Source organism: Geotrypetes seraphini, chromosome 17 (genome assembly GCF_902459505.1).
Source record: "Geotrypetes seraphini chromosome 17, aGeoSer1.1, whole genome shotgun sequence".
NCBI classification, from domain to species: Eukaryota; Metazoa; Chordata; class Amphibia; order Gymnophiona; family Dermophiidae; genus Geotrypetes; species Geotrypetes seraphini.
This window is the reverse complement of record NC_047100.1, coordinates 17,912,452-17,931,702: the sequence shown is the minus strand read 5'-3', so window position 1 is coordinate 17,931,702 and position 19,251 is coordinate 17,912,452. Positions and strand designations below refer to the sequence as shown.

Here is a 19,251-nt window from a genome sequence, read left to right as displayed (position 1 = left end):
GGAAATAGAGAGGAGGGGCTAGGATATACTGTCCCAAAGTTTTGTTTTCAGTCTCCACCTGCTGGTCATGATTAGATATATACCCAATCGTAAAGTTAACCTCTACTGGTCTGGAGAGTGCTAAAGAAATTTGGATTTTTCCTGATGCAACAAGAACTACACAGGAACGGAAAAAGCTGTTCTTAGCAATGAGGACAGAAACATTAACACTTGGAGCAACGTTTCTTTTGGCATATCCATGCAAATGTTCAATTAAATTCTTAGGTGTTAAGTATATCTTTTTTAGCCCATGGGTTGCTTCTGTTATATGTATCGATTGGGGTTGTGGGAGCCCAGAGCAACCACATGTTATGAAGGGGAGTTTTTATTCTACCAAGCAGGGCTGAATTGGGTACACAATGGGGTGATTTGTCTGGTACTAGAACAACTTAGATCATTCCTGGACTTGAAGAAAATGCCAACCGGGATAGTTTAATAAGTGATAGTCATGATTATGGAAATATGAGGACCGTATACAGTTAAACCAATTTATTTTTATTATATTCCTCTTTTTTTAAAATTTTTTATTTATAGCCTTTTAAATTTAATCAAGCATACATAACTTGAAAAAGATCGGAAACAAACAAAGAAAAAAAAAAGAAATCACCTAATTATACAATCAGATGTAATGAAAACATCTAATATAATAAAACGCTAGCGCGCATGCGCACTTCCATCGCGTGCGTCCGTTTTCCGTGAGCTGTAGCGACCCATAGGAAGTGCGCATGCGCGGCTTACGGTCTGGCCTGCTCCCTGCCGTATTGCATTTTTTAGTTGAAAGACGCAGCGGTGGCTACTCTCACGATCCCCGCCTGCGTCGGACTTCCGACGCAGGTGGGGATCATGAGAGGAGCCACCGCCACGTGTTTCAACTAAAAAAAAAAATACGGCAAGGCGAGCAGCCCAGACCAGACCGGCAAAAGTGAGAGGTGGAAGCCTAATAGCCCCAGTGGCTGTCGGCCACTGCAGCTGTAGACCGCGGTGGCTGTCGGCGGCTGCAGGCCGTGGCGGCTGTCAGCAGCTGCAGGCCGCCACGGCTAAGCACGGAGCCACCACAAGCGCCGGCGAGGAGGGAGTGGGAGCAGGCCGCAGAGGCTGTTGGTGCCTGTAGGTCGTGGCGGCTTTAGGCAGATGTCGGAGGAGGGCAGACAAAAAATAAAGAAGGTAAGGGTTGCTGCTGGACAGGAGAAGAGGTGCTGATGGATGGGGGGGGGCAGAAAAGAGGTACTGCTGGACATGGGAAAAGGTGCTGATGGACCGGGGGGGGGGTGGCAAAAAAAAGGAGGGGGACAAAAAAAGGAAGGGAGGCCTACTGCTGGACAGGGTGAGCAAAAAATAGGTGCTGATGGACAGGGGAAGAGGTGATGATGGACAGGGGGGCAGAAAAAGGAAGGGAGGCCTACTGCTGGACAGGGGGAGCAAAAAATAGGTGCTGATGGACAGGGGAAGAGGTGCTGATGGACAGGGGGGCAGAAAAAGGAAGGGAAGCCTACTGCTGGACAGGGGGAACAGAAAAGAGGTTCTGCTGGACAGGGGAAGAGGTGCTAAGGGACAGGGGGGCAGAAAAAGGAAGGGAGGCCTACTGCTGGACAGGGGGAGCAGAAAAGAGGTGCTGCTGGACGGAGGGGGGGCAGAAAAAGGAAGAGAGGCCTCCTGCTGGACAGGGGGAGCAGGAAAGAGGTGCTGCTGGACAGGGGGGGAGTTAAAACAAAGGGAGAAGGGCTGCTGCTGGATAAGGGGACCAGTGAAGGGGTGGTGGTGGACACAGGGGAAGAAAAAGGAAGGGAGAATGGACAGGGGGCGCAGGCAAGGGGTGGTGGTGGACAGCCGAGGAAAAAGAAAGAAACAGGCTAAGGAGAGAGAGAGAAAGAAATAAATACAGACACACACACATATTCTAGCACCCGTTAATGTAATGGGTTTAAAGACTAGTTAACTAATATTTAGTCCACAATTACAGAGATCAAGAGAGGAAATTTTCACAATTTAGAAATACAATTCTATACTAGAGTAGCGGCAATAGGTAACCCAAGCTACAGCCGGATGGTAGGTCATTTATCATTGGACTGAGATTCCAACCTTTCTTTTGGTCCAATAAAATCTAAAAGCTATTTGGGCTCAAAGAAAATAAAATTCTTACTCTGATAGGTAATATAGCATTTTGTTGGAAATTTAACCAAAAAAGTAGCCCCAAGAGCTAGGACTCTTGGCCTCAGGACCAATAATACCTTCCTTCGCTTCTGGGTTTTCTGAGCCAAATCTGGGAAAATTCTAACATTAGAGCCCAAAAACTTGTCATTAATATGTCGGAAATACAAACGAAGAATATATTCCCTATCACTTTCCAAAGCCAATGTCAGCAACAAAGTAGTTCTGTCGGTTATCACCTCAAGGGAGCTTTCTAGAAATGAAGACAAGTTCATGTCCAAATTTTCTTTCGGATCTTCAACAGCTATAGATTCCCCTTGAGGTTTCTTTAAAGTCAGATAGTAAGCCCTCACAATTGGAGGTAAATTTTCCAATGGAATGGAAAGAACCTCTTGAAAATATTTTCTCGCCATCTCAACAGGTGAAATGACGGGACACTTAGGAAAATTCAAAAATCTTAAATTGTTCTTTCTCAAAGAATTTTCAAAGTTCTCCAACTTACGGGAAATAAATGATCTTTCTTTAACCATTTCCATTTGTACAGTTTTTAATTTCCTTTAAATTTTCTTCTTGTTTCTCCAATTTTTTGGTTAAATCAGACCGACACACTTCTTGCTGTTCTACTTTGGAGTAAATAGTCCCATAATCAGTTTTAATAGCCGAAAGACTCAATTTAAGGTTGGCGTCCATGATAGATATGGCCTGCCAGAGCGCCTCCATATCTATTTTCTGCGGTCTTTTTAATTCCCCAAAACAGATGGCATTCCTTCCCGGAGCACCTCTCACCTCTCCTTCCATGGTGCTGGGAGATAGCTGACATATTCCACCTGCACCTTCCTCCTGAATCTCCCGTGCTGGCGTCCCTCCTTCACTGGAGCACAGCCCTTCCTCTTCAGACAGCTGAACTGTGTCTCCCTGCACCTGAGCACTTCCAGGTTGGGGAGGGACCGACCTCTGCTCCGGGCTCAGAAACGCCCGTGCAGCTCCTGCGCTGAGCTCCCCCGATGAATCCGGGCTCGCCCCCGAGGTAGGAAGGGTTCCTTCAGATGGACGGGAAAAAGCACTCGTTTTCGAGGTTTGAACCAGGTGCTGCGGGGTCCCAAACGCCGGAGGGTTAGGGCGAGAGATCCCTTTCCTCTTCCCAATTCCGTTGGGGGAGAAAGAATGTGCAGCGCTGATCGCTATCGATTCGGAGCACTGCTCCCGTTCAAGCGTCCGTCTCCGCCGCCATCTTGATCTCTCTCCATTATATTCCTCTTTTGAGTTGCTTCTCACTCTCAATATTCTTCCTCTGATGTGATATTGTAGTCCTAAGAAAGATTTAATATTTGTTTCTTTATTTAAAATTTTTTTAGTTTATGTCTTGGTTTCAATTCTAATTTGCTTGTACAAGAGATCTCTTGTGAAATTATATTAAAACTTCAATAAATAAATAAATTTTAAAGAAAGGTTAAAAATAAGTGGATGTACAGTATAGGCCAAACAAAATCCATCTATTTATAGCCTTTGTCTGTGTGGAAGTAAAATAGCTCTAAAGAGGATAGAACTGCTTTGAAGAGAGATCTAAGAGCCCTACAATAGCTGTACCACTATACTGAACTGCAGCTATGTTCAAAAGGGCAAAGAGACAAAAGAATAGAAAAAAAAAAAAATTGTTGCTGATTATAAGTTTTATTTTATTTTTCTTTCCAGCTTATGATTTATCTTTAATCTTATCTATTGTTTTGCCTTTTGTCTTTGTTTTGTTCTATTTCTATCATTTAAATTTCTCCAGAATTCTACTGTTCAACGGCTCCCCCTTCTGCTTCTATTCCTTTCTCTCCTCTCTTCTACCTTCCAAAGCATTTAGATCAATGCTGTCTTGTTAAAATGTTTATTTTATTTTTATTTTTCCTCTAACTCTACTTTTCACTTCTCTATTACCCTCCAGGTACTTTAGTTAGATTGTGAGCCTTCGGGACAGTAAGGGAATTTTTCAAGTACCTTTCTTATTTCTAATCTTAATGTATATTTTCTGTAAACCGCTTAGAACCTAACGGATGTAGCGGTATATAAGAAATAAATTACATTACATTACATTATAGATTTTATTCTGTATCGCAGTAGCGTGTTCTGGTGAAAAGCAGTCGGGATGATTTCCTGAAGTCATGACTCAGAAACAGAACAAAATGTGGAGAAGTTATTGAAACTCAATTCCATTTTCCTTTTCGGCAGGAATAACAGTGGGAGACATAGGTCCTAAGATGGGTTTTGCACATGTCGACAACGGATACCTCTTCCTGCGGAATATCCGTATCCCCTTGCAGAATATGTTGAGCCGATACTCCCAGGTAAGAACTCGTGCCTTGCTGTGAGTAATCTACATCTGAGCCATCCTTAAAAATTCATACAAGTCGGTTCAGTTCAGTTCTCAAATGTGTTAACAAATTCATAACGCTCAAAGCAAATACCATAACGCTCAAGCAAAAAACACTTTATTCTTTTTTTCCTTTTTTATTTCTTTTTTTCTAATTTCATACAATGAAGACTATAAGGGAGTTCAGATTTCCACCCAGATCATAACGCTTCTGGTGGTGTTATTCTTCATTATTCCCATCATAGCTTCACTAATATCTATGAATTCTAAATTGTGATTCAATATCCATACTCTTTTTATCATAACTTATTGATTCTATATAACTTAGTTTTTATCGCTGTGGGTTCCCCTTTCTGATGCGTTTCAATTGTCTTTATCAAGGTCGGGAGAACTGTTAAAACAGAATATTTAAATATTAGTTCATAAATACTATAAATAAATACTATATAAAAATTTGATTATATCAATTTTTTTGATAACTAAAAAATCTAACTTGTCTTATAATGAAGTAAAACTTCCCTATTTACATCAGCCGCAAGCGATCAGAAGATGACCGTGGCGCTATCGAGAGCGTTAAAGTAGGTCCACCCTCCCATGATGTCAACATGGTGCCGTAGCACTTAGAACCAGTTTAAACAAATAATTTAAAGGGACACAATTTGACCCACAGGGAAAAATCAACCATCAACCTGCGCCATCCAATCGGATGTTTCATTCAATCCATTAGGGGCCATTGTTTGCAATTCAAACATCCATCTAAGCTCTCTAAGGTTCAGCGTGCGTTCGTTATTACCGCCCTCCCACCCGACTGTAATAGCATCTAACACTCTCCACTGTAGGTCCGCTAATTGTTGTAATGGATATTATAATAGATTCCTTTAACATTTTTCAGGTTCTTCCAGATGGCCGCTACGTGAAACGGGGCTCTGAGAAGATAAATTACTTCAGCATGATTTTAGTACGGGTTAACATGATTGGTGAAGTAGTTGTTGGCACCTTGACCAAGGCCTGCATGATTGCCATTAGATATTCTGTTGTCCGTCGCCAGTCGGAATTCAAGCCTGGGTATGTTAGTGACAATTCAGGAATACTTTGCACAGCCATTTACTCGCCTGTCCCCATCCTGTATTTTACTGTCCTAATTCATAGATCTACACTGAGGAGATTCTCTATGCTTTTAGTAATTCTGTCTAGGTCAGAAGATGAAATCAACTTTATTTATTTAAATAAAAAAAGACCTGATAATAGAGGAGAGTACCTATATCTTCCTGTGAGTAAGAATTTTATTTGTTTAGTAGTGATTTTTACTGGCTGATTGGATCTTAAAATCACCTTCAGCATATTTAGAAAGCTTTCTACATAGCAATATTTATTGCAAGAGGTACCAACTCTTGGTATCTCAGTACAACAAGTTAGTGACTCCCATAGTGAAAATCAAATTGTGTTGTTGTAGACAAGAAGACTGCATGTTACTGCTAGCAATTGACCAGTGCCATTTTGATTCCTGAAGTCTATAGAACTGGGACTGAGTATCGCACCTGTTTCCCAGAAAATAGGCCTAGTAGGTTCAGCATGGGGATAAGGGGAAGTGCTCTTTGTTGATGAGGAGATAGAGTGGGTGCACAGGCCTGTTAAATGGCCCCAGGGAGCATCGGGCCATACCTTAGTGGCTTGATGCTTCTGGGAAGAAAAATAATGTTGGCTCTAAGCTGCTGTGATTTTTCTATATATAATGCATCTAAAGTTTAAAGGCAAACTTGTTTGATTTGCATAATAATTAAATTTATTTATTTTATTAGGTATTTATATACTGCCTATCAAGGTTATCTAAGCGGTTTACAATCTTTCTAAAGTACCTAATGTATTACTTGCATTTGCATACTTAGCATGAAATGTGAGCTAAATAATGAGATGCAAAAACATGCATCAAGTGGCAAAAATCCTGCATTATTCCTTTACTGCACAACAGCAATTCCGTTATGTCTTCTATGGATTCCATATGCTAGGTGTTCAATCCCAACCCGCAACACTTTTTTTTCTGAGCACATGCTCCTTTCCTCCTTACCCTGAGAGATAGAGCTATATTCATTTTCAATTTCTGCAAGCAATCCATTCAGAAGTCTTTTGAATTGCTCTGCTTCTTTTTCTTATTTTTTTGCTTAAAGTTTGCTTTTTCAGTGCCTTCAGACTCCTTTCCGGTGGTCTCCTGTCAGAGGAAAGGACGCAGTCCCACGAAGCCGGACTGCTGCTTCACAGAGAAACTTTGGTGGATCTGTGGAGCCAACCTGCTGTGTGCCACCATTCTGAGACTCGGGGTCCATTCCTCTGGGAGTTTGCTTGCCCGTTGACCTTGTCACGGGTTTTAAGCGCAGGCGGTATGCATCTGTAGTGAAACCCCTCCCACCCCCGATCGTGTGGCAAGGATCCGTGGGGGCGGAGGTCACAGTCGGTATCCGGCCAACTGGCAGTCTGAAGATCTTCAAGTCTGGTCCATTTGGAGTTATTCTGAGGCAGAAAATCCTTTTCTCCATTCAGCTACTGTGTGAAAAAGCGGACAGACAAGGCACATCAGTGACTATGAGTAATCCTCCATTATTTCCTATGGGAACTTCAGGGGTGACTTGTAAAACAATTTAAAAGTCGTTTTTCACAGTTTCTGAGGGTAGGTCCCTCACCTCCCCAAGCCCCAAATTGCAATTTTTTATTTTCAGATTTTGTTTAATTTTGCCTTTTTTGGCACAAATTCGCTGGTGGTGGCAGCCATTTTGAATTTTAAACAATCTTTTTTTTCCAAAGTTTTATTCTGCCTCCATTTTATTGAAAATCATTTGGGATGGACTCCCCAGCCCCTACTCTATCAGATGTGTACCTTGGTTGCGCCGGATCTGCGATTGTATACCTCATGCCACAGCACATTGGGGGAGAGGGCGGGAGCTTTGGGCTTTGCCTCCTTCAGGTCCCCCAGGACTGGGGAGCCAGTCTGGGTCTGCAATTTCAGGGAAATATCTCACCCAGAGGCCGTTCTGGAGTTTGGTGCCAAATGCCTACATTCTGAGACGGGACTTTTTGGTGTGGTGTGAGTGCCTCAGCAGGGCCCTGCAGTGCTCATGGTGTGGCTTTACACCAGAATCTTTTTTGGTTCCTCTGGAAAATGTATTCTTCAGACCCAGTTCGTTGGACGCAGCCAGCAGGCGCGTTGATTTTCTTTAGCCCATTTGCGCCAGTAGCAGAACTCCTTTTTAGGAGCCCTTTTTCAGGGCTTTCTCTCTGCCAGAGTCCTTCCATCTAATGTAACTTCCTGTTCTGCAAAACAGGAAGTTACATTAGAAGAAAGGACTTTGGCAAAGGGAACGCCTGAGCGGGCCTGTGTGAGCAGATTGGCAACAAGGTGAGCCTACATCTCCCTGGCTTCTTTTCTTTTTTATTTTTTTACTGGTTACTTCTTCTTGGAATCAATCCTGTTACTCTTCTCTTACTAATTCCCTTCTCCCGCATCTACCTTTAATTTGATGCAAAAGTTGTTGCCAAGTGGCAGTAGAGAATGTGATTCACAGAGGTACCCTGCCGCTAGTCTGTTCTATGTTTCTATCTTCTCTCCATTGTGGCCGCCCCAGCGGAAACAGGAAGATGTCACTGAGGGCAGGCCACAGTAGAGAGAAAACAGCAGGAGCGGCGGCAGGAGAGCTGTGGCTCGCTAGATTCGCTAACGCCACTTGCAACAAATTTTACGACAAAATAAAGGTAGATACGGAGGGGGGGGGAAGATGGACTAAAGGGAAATGTTGGAGAGGGGAGAAATGGACTTGGGGGAGATGGAAGAAGAGGTGGACTTGGTGGAGGAGGACAAAATGGTGAGAGGGAGAGATGAACAATTCAGAGATAGCAGGGGGGGACCCAACAGTTGAAGGCAGAGGGAAGAGGGAGAGATGGACTTGGGGGAGATGAAGGAGAGGGAGAGGTGGACTTGGTGAAGAACATAAGAATTGCCGCTGCTGGGTCAGACCAGTGGTCTATCGTGCCCAGCGGACTGCTCCTGCGGAGGCTCTTAGGTCAAAGACCAGTGCCTTGAGTCTAGCCTTACCTGCGTACGCTCTGGTTCAGCAGAAACTTTTTAAACTTTGTCTTGAATCCCTGGAGAGTGTTTTCCCCTATAACAGCCTCCGGCAGAGTGTTCCCAGTTTTCCACCACTCTCTGGGTGAAGAAAAACTTCCTTACGTTTGCACGGCATCTATCCCCTTTTAACTTTAGAGAGTGCCCTCTCGTTCTCTCTGCTTTGGAGAGGGTGAACAACTTGTCTTTATCTACTAAGTCTATTCCCTTCATTATCTTGAATGTTTCGATCATGTCCCCTCTCAGTTTCCTCTTTTCAAGGGAGAAGAAGGCCAGTTTCTCTAATCTCTCACTGTATGGCAATTCCTCCCGCCCATTAACCGTTTTAGTCGCTCTTCTCTGAACCCTTTCGGGTAGTACTGTGTCCTTCTTCATGTACGGCGACCAATGCTGGATGCAGTATTCCAGGTGGGGGCGTACCATGGCCCAGTACAGTGGCATAACCTTCTCCGATCTGTTTGTGAACTCCTTCTTAATCATTCCTAGCATTCTGTTTGCCCTTTTTGCTGCCGCCGCACATTGCACAGACAGCTTTATTGACTTGTCTACTAGTACTCCCAAGTCTCTTTCCTGGGTGGTCTCTCCGAGTATAAGATTTTTGTTACCACATGCATCACCTTACACTTATCCACGTTAAACCTCATTTGCAGGGTTATAGATTTCAAAATACCCCCAAAAAATCAAACAACAAAGCTGGTAATATTTCTTAAGCAAACTTATGCTACCAATAATTTTGCTTCTGGTACATGAATATCAAGAATTACAGTTACTTAAAAATTGTAGGCCCAGTACTGAAGAGTTTGCCACAGGAACAGAATGAGAGGATTCTTTTCAAAGGCATGGCCATTGATGAGTTCATCACACTGTAGAATAAAAGAAAAACCGTAAGCATTGCTATTCTCAGGGCCATCCATGAGAGAGGATATTTCTGTCTTTTCATAGCATTTTAGTGTTTTGTTTTTTTTTAAATTTCTGCAGTGCCGCTGAAGCAAAAATCTTAGACTACCAGACTCAGCAAGGGAAGCTGCTACCTCAGCTGGCCACTGTTTATGCCTTCCACTTCCTCTGCCCTTACCTGCTTGACTACTACAACCTGGTGCACCATGAGATCAAAAGTGGGAACTTCAAGTCTTTGCCTGAGGTAAGGCACATAAGAATAGCTGTATTGGGTCAGACTCCTCAACCTCTGGCACCTGCAGGTAACATGAGAATATGCCGCCTTCTTGTCCTGGGATAATAACATTTTTAAAAATTCAATTAGGGTATTCAATCTTAAATTGGAGACTCCATTTCACTTGTAGACGTTTTAGTCTAGTTGAAATGCTGGGTTGAAAAGTCAAATTTTAAGTGATTTCTTGAATTTGTGCGAGAGCAGTTGTATTTCTTTTGGGAGGGAATTCCGTAAGGTGGAAGTTTTCCCCCTATGGGTTTTTTGTTTTTTTTAAATGAGAAAACTTCTTGTTAAATCTGCTGTGGCAATCTTGTTTGTGAGTAGGAGACTTGGATATATAGTATGATTGTGCTTTTATTGTTTATTTACGTGTGTTAGTTTGTCCAGTATGTTTTCAATTATAATGAATATTCTGATGTAAACCACATTGAATAGCTTTTGCTAGTTTGGTAGGCATAATTGGAATGAATAAATTAATTTAAATAAATCGATTGATAGTGCAGGAGTGGTGCTGGTGAAGGAAGGATGGAATGGTTCTGTGGTGAAAGTGTAAGGAAGGATCCTGGTTTCATTAATTTATTTGTTATTTGTTTTAACTTAATAAACAAGCGAGCATAGTTGGTATAGGTTAGGATAAAAACAGGCCAGGTCCAGCCCCCATCCTGTTTGCTTTCCTCCATACACATGGACTGTTTACTGAGTTGACCTAATAGATGAACTTTCTTTCCTTCACCCTTGTCATTCATTAACTTTGCTCCTCTGCAGCTTCATGCCCTCACTGCAGGCATGAAGGCCCTGGTGACGGAATACTCCACTGCTGGTGTTGAAGTCTGCCGCAGAGCCTGTGGAGGACATGGATACTCAATGCTGAGTGGACTGCCCTCACTCTACTCCTATGTACTAGCTGCTTGTACCTATGAAGGTGAAAATACAGTCCTGTATTTACAGACCGCCAGGTACTTTTACACAGACACACACAGCCCCGCCCTCAGCCTGTAAGTGCATTTGTAAATGTTTACACTTATTTCATAAAATTAACTCCAGAAAGCCTCTGCTCTATCAGTACAGCTGCCAACTCCTGGCCCCTTCAGGGTCCCCACGAGCACTGCATGTGTTCTGTTCTGCTTTCCTCTCAGGTGTCCACTGGGATCCTGCACCCATGAGCTTTATTTTCTGAGAACACTATGACTGTACAATAACATGGAGTCACACAATTCCCTGAAAGACACTCACTGATCACTCGTCTAAAAATAGTGGGACGGTTTAATGATTTGCTTGCCTAGATCCCTTATCAGTCAAACATGGCTAGTCAACTAAGGGGGCAACATTCAGCCTGTGGCAGTAAGCCACTCCCAGCACCAGGCTGAAGGAAACGCGGCTTTTTAATGCTGGGACATGGGCAGCTTCTGATACTAAATAGCTGGGTACGACCCGGTAGTTAACCAGGCGCTGATGTTCAGACCAAGTGCCTGGTTAATTCTGCGCTTAAAGTTAGGACAGCCTTTTTGCTGTCTTAACTTTATGCATTTACTTAGTGGCAATATTCAATCCACTACCCAGCCTTAAATGCCATTGAATAATGCCAGCCAGCTTAGTGATATTAACTGGGCAGGAGCCCCCTCCTGCCCAGTTAAACCCATTTGAATATAGACAGCAACAAAATATTACAAAGGCAAAATAACGTAAAAAAAAATATATATTGTGAACAGGCAGGAGGAAAAGGGCTTTCACAATAACATTACTACTTTAAACTTGCCTTTCTTTTCCCCTCTTGTGTGTATGTTACTGTCCTCTCATAATTGGAGTTCTTTTCTATTGTCATTTTATGTTTTTCTATTGTAGTTTAGATAAAATAAATAAATTGTATGTCGTGCTGCTGTGCTTTATCGGGCTTGAGTAGTATAGTAAGCTTTTAAATAAATTAAAAACTACGGAGCTAGCCAAAAACACTTTCCTCCAACTGGGGCTGATTGTACCCTGCTGCCATCAGAGTCACCTTTCTGGGACCTTGAATGCTGCAGGTCTTGTTCTCTCCGCACACAGCTGTAGCGATGCTGTTCATCCTTAGCCTGTAAGACTCAGTTCAGACGCAGCTGACAGTTTACAGCAAAGAACTGTAAGCTATCGAACCCAGCAGTTCTCTCGGCACCACAATAATGAAAATGAGCAAATAAGCCTAAGTAACAATCCATGACATAGACTCGGAAACGGCAAGTTTGTTCTGAGAAATAGGAGGGCATACGAGTGTACTATTAATCTACTATGTTTATATTTCTAACAGCAGGGTACAAATGATACATCATAATAAGCAGCACGGAGGAACATTTGCATAACCCAGAAGTGATAAACATGATGCTAGCATAATACAACTGAAACACCTTAAGCATGCATAAGAATATTCAAATAGTATAGATACGAGGCTGAACCTTTATTTTTCTGCAGATACCTTGTCAAGTGTCTTGCCATGGGACAGTCGGGTCAGTCCCTTCCTCAGTCTGTGGCCTATCTGACTTCAGCATTGTCTAGACGGTGTCAAGCCCGAGACAAATCTGATTTCCTGAAGACAGAGATTTACCTAGATGCCTTCGAGCACAGAGCATGCAGGTGGGCTTCTCCTTTTGGGTATATTTAATAGGGTGCTCATTAACATCAAGGGTTCATCTAATCCAGGATCTAGTTCCAGCAGTGGCCAGTCCAGGTTACAAGTACCAACAATTGCCAAAATTCAATGCTGCTTAATCCCAAGAATAAGCTTTCCCAAGTCTACCTCCAGAAATCTGTTCAAGCTTTTAAGCACAGCTATCCTATGTTACCTTGCTAACATCTTTTCTAGTAGTTAAGTGTGTCATTCTGGACAAATGGGTAATATCCCCATGCTTGAGCCATGCAGAAGGAATCCATCCCAGCTTTTGAATCCCTCCTTCACCAGAGAGCTTTGTTGCCCCCTTCAGTTTGTACTAAACCAGGCAGTAGTCGCATATAGAAACACATGTGAAGGAGGGGTATGGGGAAACTCTTTGACATGCAGCTCCTGATTGATAAGGCCTGACTTTAGTACAGGAAGAGGCAGTTGGAGCCTACAGCGAGTGATTTCCTTCACTTGCCAGCGCTCCGGCTGCCCTCTCCTGCCTGAAAACCGTATTTGCAGTTTTTTTAAAATTTGGGGGGGGGTTCCTGGAACGGAACCCCTCTGAATTTCGGGGGAGTACTGTATATCTAGAGTGGACCAAGTCGCTGCCCTACAGATCTTTGCGGGGAGGGGAGACCGCCCGAGCTTCTGCTACAAAGGAGCTACATTTCTGGTTGAATGCACCTTTACAAAGACTGGTGAGTGTTTTCCACAGGCAATATGCTGATGATCCATCTGAAAATCATGATCTTGGAAGCTGGTACGTCTTGTCTAGCCAGACAAGTGAGCACAAAATGATGGTTGGACATCCAACGAGTTCAGGCTATTATTGCAGCACTCTACTCATAAAAAACTTGTTCAGAATCCAGTTCTTCTTAGAATCTGTGGACTGGAACACCACCAATCTGACTTCTTGATTGACATGGAAAGCCAAAATAACCTTCAGCAAAAAGGATGGAACGATCCTACACAAGAACTATGGACTCGACTGGATTTGATTTTGCATGTGTAAATTGGAGATTACCTGGCAGTTGGACTGCTTTTAGAGTTTTCTTTTTATTAGCTGATGAACACGGTATGGTCATAGCAATTTCTCTAATGGAGGGGTTGGAGATAGTTGAGTATTTGAGGGGGGGTCAGGTGAATATTTTTATTGTATATTTGATATTATATGGCTATTTTGTATTTTTGCCCCCCTGAGTGGTGGTTGTATATTTTTTACATGATTGATAAAAGTTAAATATTTATTAAAAAAAGAAAAGACAGAATGGTGCACAAAGAAGCTCCAGCCTCTGTGAACTTGAGGAAAGGCTCTCTGCAAGAAAGAAAGAGCAGCAGAGCCCTCTTGTGAAGGAAGGAAGAGATACAAAAGCTTGAAATTTCTTAATGTTAGCCTTAGACACCGCTTCTGCTGACCTCCGAGAGCCATGGATGGGCCAAAGCCCGCAGCAGCTCATACATGGCATTCAAGAGATAAGCGCCCAGATCAATCTTAGCTACCTCCTGATCCACTAAGGACCAGTCAAGAACATGCTTGGACCACCGAAAACAAGCCCGAACCACCAGACCGCCATCCATTGCCACCTGGATCACCAGGGCAGCCACGTTAAAACTCTGCCTAAGAAGAGATTCTATGACTATGGCAGTATAGAAAAATAAAGTTATTATTATTATTATTATCTACAGTTCTCAGAGTCCCGTAAGGCCGAGCCGCCCTCAACCGGCACCATATGCCAACGCGTGATGGCAGAGACCACTGCATCCACAACAGGAAACTTCAAGGTATCCCTATCCACCTCCGGGATAGGATACAGGTGAGTCATGGAGCGCGCAAAACAAAAGATGTTTCCGGCGTATTCCACTGCGTGAGCACTATTATTGGATATCCTGATGCACAGGAAAAGAGTGGGAGGCCGAGTGGATCCCCCGAAGTAGGGGTCCACCATATGTGGGGGCTCCTTTGTATCTTCCTTGAAACGCAAAACCAACGAAACCTGAAGAATAAGTTCTTGGAACTCTTCCAGCTGAAAAATACGCACCACCAACGCATCCTCGCTAGCTAGCAGCATCCGTTCCCACGACAGGCTGTTGGGGGTCCACCAAGGGATCCAAGTTATCAGGTGTATCCGCATCCCTGAACAAAAACTCTTCATCCTACAAGACCCACAGCCGCTTGGATAAAGACAGGGGGATTGGGTCAGAACCGGAAGGTGAACCCCCTCCCTGAAAACCCCGGGGAGGAAACAAGACCCCCAGCCACCTGAAGGTAAGCCTTGCGCAAGACCAAAACAAAATCTGGGGAACCCCCCCCCTGGTGGCACAGCAAGACTTGCTGCCAAAGCAGGAGACCCAGCAGAAACCTGCCTCTGTCTTTCCAAAACAGGGGGAAGGTCACCTGAGGCTGCAGACAAGATGGAGAAGCTTTCTGCCAAAACCGGCGCAAAACTTGCCAAAAAAACTCCCCCTGATGCCTGCAACGGCAAAGAGGCTTGAACTGCCTCAGCCGCTAAAGTAGGCAAGTCAGCAGCAGCAGTAAGGGAGTCCCCAGCACTATCGGCGGTAAGGGAAACCTCCTTTCCCTGACAGTTGGCGGCTGGGAAAATCCCTTTGTGGGTGGTAGGGGAAGCCCGGGCTTCCCCACTGCCTTCTGATGACTTGTGGTGCATGTGCGAAGGGTAAACCGGTGAGGATTCCCCTTCGCAACAGCCACATTGACTGCACACCTGGAGCACAATGAACACTTTTTCCCTTTAAAAAGTGCTCACTGTGAAAACACTATGAGAAAAAAGTACAAGTGCTGGTTAGCAATTAAAATCAATTTGCCTTAATTGAAAGCTTCCCTTCAGACAGGCACTGCCTTAGAACTCCCCCCCCCCCCATATAACTTTAATTTACAATTGAACAGACCCCACTGGCTCTTAAAGCTATATTCCTTGCCAATATCGGTGGCAAGGCTTACAGCTGAGGCACCTCTACAGTAAAAAGTTGGGGAGGTGGGGGAAATGGGGGGAGGGACTCAACCCGTTGAGTGTGACACCCCCCGAGGTTGGACGTACCCCTAAAAGGATCCCCCAAGCTCGGACGAACCCCTGAAAGGATCCCCCAAGCTCAATCCAGCACCACAAACAGGGACAAGAAGGCCAATTTAAACAAAATACAACAGCCCTACACTAAACCAGGGAAAGACTGCACAGGCTTACCACCTCTACCTGCTAGAAACTGAGAGCAGACTGATTGTACTACAAAGCCAACTGGTACTACAGCCAAAAGTTTGTGTCTTGTCTCCACCTGCTGGTCATGATTAGCTATTACCCGTCAGTTTCTGTGCCAGTCTGGAGAGACGATAAAGAAGCTAAATTTTATTGTGTGGTTTTAAGTGATAGTCAAGGTTTTAAACTTTCATGCTATTGTATTGCATGGACCTGATCTGCTTTGGAAATGCATACAATGGGACAAAACTCTTCAGGGCCAAGCTATTTGGCTGGGATATATACTTATCAAAGTACAGGAGTAAACAGGACATAGTGACTGGTGTTTTTCTGTCATCATCGATTATGAGATGATGGCAGAAATTTAGTTAGTGAAACTGTACAATTTAAATGATTTGGGGTGCACTTTGTTTCTTGAAGCTGAGGGGAGATGGAATAGAAGTCTATAAAATCCTGAATGAAGTGAAATAGGTAAATGCGAATCGATTGTTTTATTCTTTAAAAAAGTTATAGCGGATAGTCTGAAGTTAGAAAGTGGCACACTTAAAACAAGTATATCACTGCTATCCTTAATCATCAATTTTTCTTTCTAGAACCACCTTTTACTTACTAAGGCGCAAGGTGGGCTCAGTGTTGAAAGCACTACCTGTTTTGTTTTTCAGACTCATTCGAGGTGCAGCATCTAAAGTGCAGGCATTGGTTCATTCTGGATTGGAGCAGTATGAGGCATGGAATAGCACCTCCGTGGAGCTTTTAGAAGCATCAATGGTATTAAAGCAGCTGGGAAACGGGCATTTGAAAGTCAACTAGAAAATATCAAGTCATCTGGGGGGAGGTGGATTTATTGAATTTCTTATATACTGTCTGAAGCTTAAAAGCTATTCAAGTGGTGTACATTCAGGTACAGATATTTTTCTTTCTTTGGAGCATTCACAATCTGAGTTTGTATGTTAGGCGAAGGAAGGTTAAGGGAGGGCATTCTAAAAATGGGGCTCAAAATCGGCACTGGAAAAAAAAATCAGTGCAAAGCATTTGTTCTGTAAAGGGTGCTCTGGGATGCACACTTTATAAACTAGCGCTTAAAGCCCCAATTTGAGCACCAAATTAATGCCATCTGAAACCTAGTATAAATGCCAGTGATCAACTGAATGTTTCAACCAAACCCCACAATGAAAATACTTACAGTGGTACCTCGGTTTACGAGTGTACCGGTTTGCGAGTGTTTTGCAAGCTTGCCTCAATGTACGAGCGCCTCCCCCCGCGATCCGGCACCCCCCTGCTCACGTCGCCCACCCGAACACATCACTTACCCCCCATCTGGCACCCGGCACCAACACACAGGACACGCCAGTGCCGGTGCCCGAGATTCTCGAGATCTCTGAGAATCTTGGAGAGAGCAGAAACTAAGGCCTTGAGCATGCGCAGATGCTCAAGGTCCAGCGAAAAGGACAGATCTTCAGACACCGGCATGTCCTGTGCGTTGGTGCCGGGTGCAAGATGGGGGGTAAGTGATGTGATCGGGTGGGTGATGGGTACGGGGAGGATGTTGGATCGCGGCAGGGGGGATTCCAAATCACAGGGGGGATGGAAGATCAAGCGGTGGGGGGGGTCTTCGTGAGTGGGGGGGAGCAATGCCGGTTTTCGGTGGGGGGGGGGTAGAGCAGTGCCACTGGCCTCGGGGGGGGGGGGGGGGGGGACGACGACACACGAATCAAGCGAGTTTCCCTTACTTTCTCTGGGGAAACTCGCTTTGATATACGAGTAATTTGGTTTACGACCATGCTTCTGGAACGAATTATGCTCATAAACCAAGGTACCACTGTATTTATTTTCAAAACTTATATAATCATTGGGACCATTCAGAAGTGGCCATTATCAGCATGATTGCTGCCAACAGCTACTTCTGAATGGTCCTGAAAACTAAATATTTTCAATGTGAGGTTTAACTGAAACACAGCTTTGATACATAAATGACTACAGGCAGTCCTGGGTTTAAGAACACACAATGAATGAACTATTCTCATTACAGCATTGGCTGCTACACTCAATATACTCTAAGCAACAGGATGACAATTGTATTCCAGTGCACTAGATGAGACATTATAGACCAGGGGGTGTCAAATTTAATCACATTAAAGGGCTAAAATCTAAAACACAGGCTAAGTCACGGGCCAGATCCCACCCCATAATAGTACTAATTGTAATACCAATGTTTCTATTCATTTTTCATATATAACCTTATTAACACATAATGGTTAATCACAAAATTAAACTACACAAAGCACACTGTATGCCTCTCAACATTCATTCCTAACAGAACACAGATAACCCCTATGCAAATACGGGACCAAAAACTAAAAGTACTAATATATACAAACGAAACCCTAAGATTCAAGACTCTGCATGCATTACAACCCCAGAGAAAAAGAAACAATTGAATTTCTTCCTGAACAGTGCAAAATATAGACAGCAGATGTAAATTCTCAAAATTGACACAATTCAATCACTAAATTGAAAATAAAATCATTTCCCCTACCTTTGTTGTCTGGTGATTTTGTTTTTCAAACCATCTTTCCCAGTCTCTGGCTGCACTTCCTTCTGTTTGTGCTCTTAACTGTGTATCCAGAGCCACCTTATGCATTTGCTGTTTTTCTCTCCTTCACTTTCTGCCATACATCCATCTTTAGCATTAACTTTTTAACATTCAACTTTCTTCCATTTTTTTCTGCTTTCTTCTCAAAATCTATCTACGTTTCCAAGTCTTCCCATCTATCCATGTGTACCATCTCTTCCCTTTTTCCCCTATTCCCATCTATCCATAAGAAGCATTTCTTATTATCTCTTTCCTGCTACACCCATTGCTGTGCACCATCTCCTTTCTCTGTCTCCCCTTCCCCTCCATCCCTGTGCATCATCTCATCCCTCTCCCATGGTTTCAACTCTGTTTTCCCCCTTATATGGTCTGGCATCTTTCTTATCTCCTTTCCAGAGCCTGGAATCTCTCCCCTCTCCCAAGGTCTGGCATATGTCTCTCTTCCCTCTTCCCGAAGTCTAACATCTCTCTCCTTCTTTCTGCGGTCTGGCATATCTCTCTGCCCTCCTTCCCTTCTGTGGTCTGACATCTCTCTTCCTCATACATCTCTACCTCACTTCTCTCCCACCACCATGTCCAATAATTCTCTCTCCGCCCAACAATTCTCCTCTTTCTTCATCTCCCCATATACACCATCTCTCTTTCCCTCTCTGACACCCAATTATCCCTTTCTGTTCCTTCCCTCAGCATCTCTTTCCCTCATGCTCCCCTCTCTCCTTCCCTTCATTGTATGTCCCAAGTTCATGCTCCCTCCCTCCTTTTATTATTTGTCCAAAGTTTGTGCTCCCTCTTTCTTAAGTCCCAATACGTCCCTCTCTCTCCCTTCTGTGCCTCCCTCCGACGGGTGTTTACCTTCAGGCCAGCTCCCTCCTCCTCACTGCTGCAGTCATTTCTGCGCACAAAGCTGCGGGCAGTGGCTCCTACTCACATCCCACGCCTGAACCGGAAGCTTTCTCTGACGTTGCAACATCAGAGGGCTTCCGGATGAGGTATGG

General features: G+C 43.8%; 1 protein-coding gene across 4 annotated transcripts in view; it reads left to right on the top strand.

The window, feature by feature from the left end:
- Positions 1 to 19,251, top strand: part of ACOX2 (acyl-CoA oxidase 2) — a 50,063-nt gene that overhangs the window by 26,597 nt on the left and 4,215 nt on the right. For all 4 annotated transcript variants that reach the window (XM_033926416.1, XM_033926415.1, XM_033926417.1 and 1 more), the window contains 6 exons: positions 4,402 to 4,517; positions 5,436 to 5,608; positions 9,633 to 9,795; positions 10,591 to 10,781; positions 12,268 to 12,429; positions 16,326 to 16,431. In XM_033926416.1, coding sequence (XP_033782307.1) covers positions 4,402 to 4,517; positions 5,436 to 5,608; positions 9,633 to 9,795; positions 10,591 to 10,781; positions 12,268 to 12,429; positions 16,326 to 16,431 — 911 coding nt within the window. The remainder of the gene's footprint in view (positions 1 to 4,401; positions 4,518 to 5,435; positions 5,609 to 9,632; positions 9,796 to 10,590; positions 10,782 to 12,267; positions 12,430 to 16,325; positions 16,432 to 19,251) is intronic.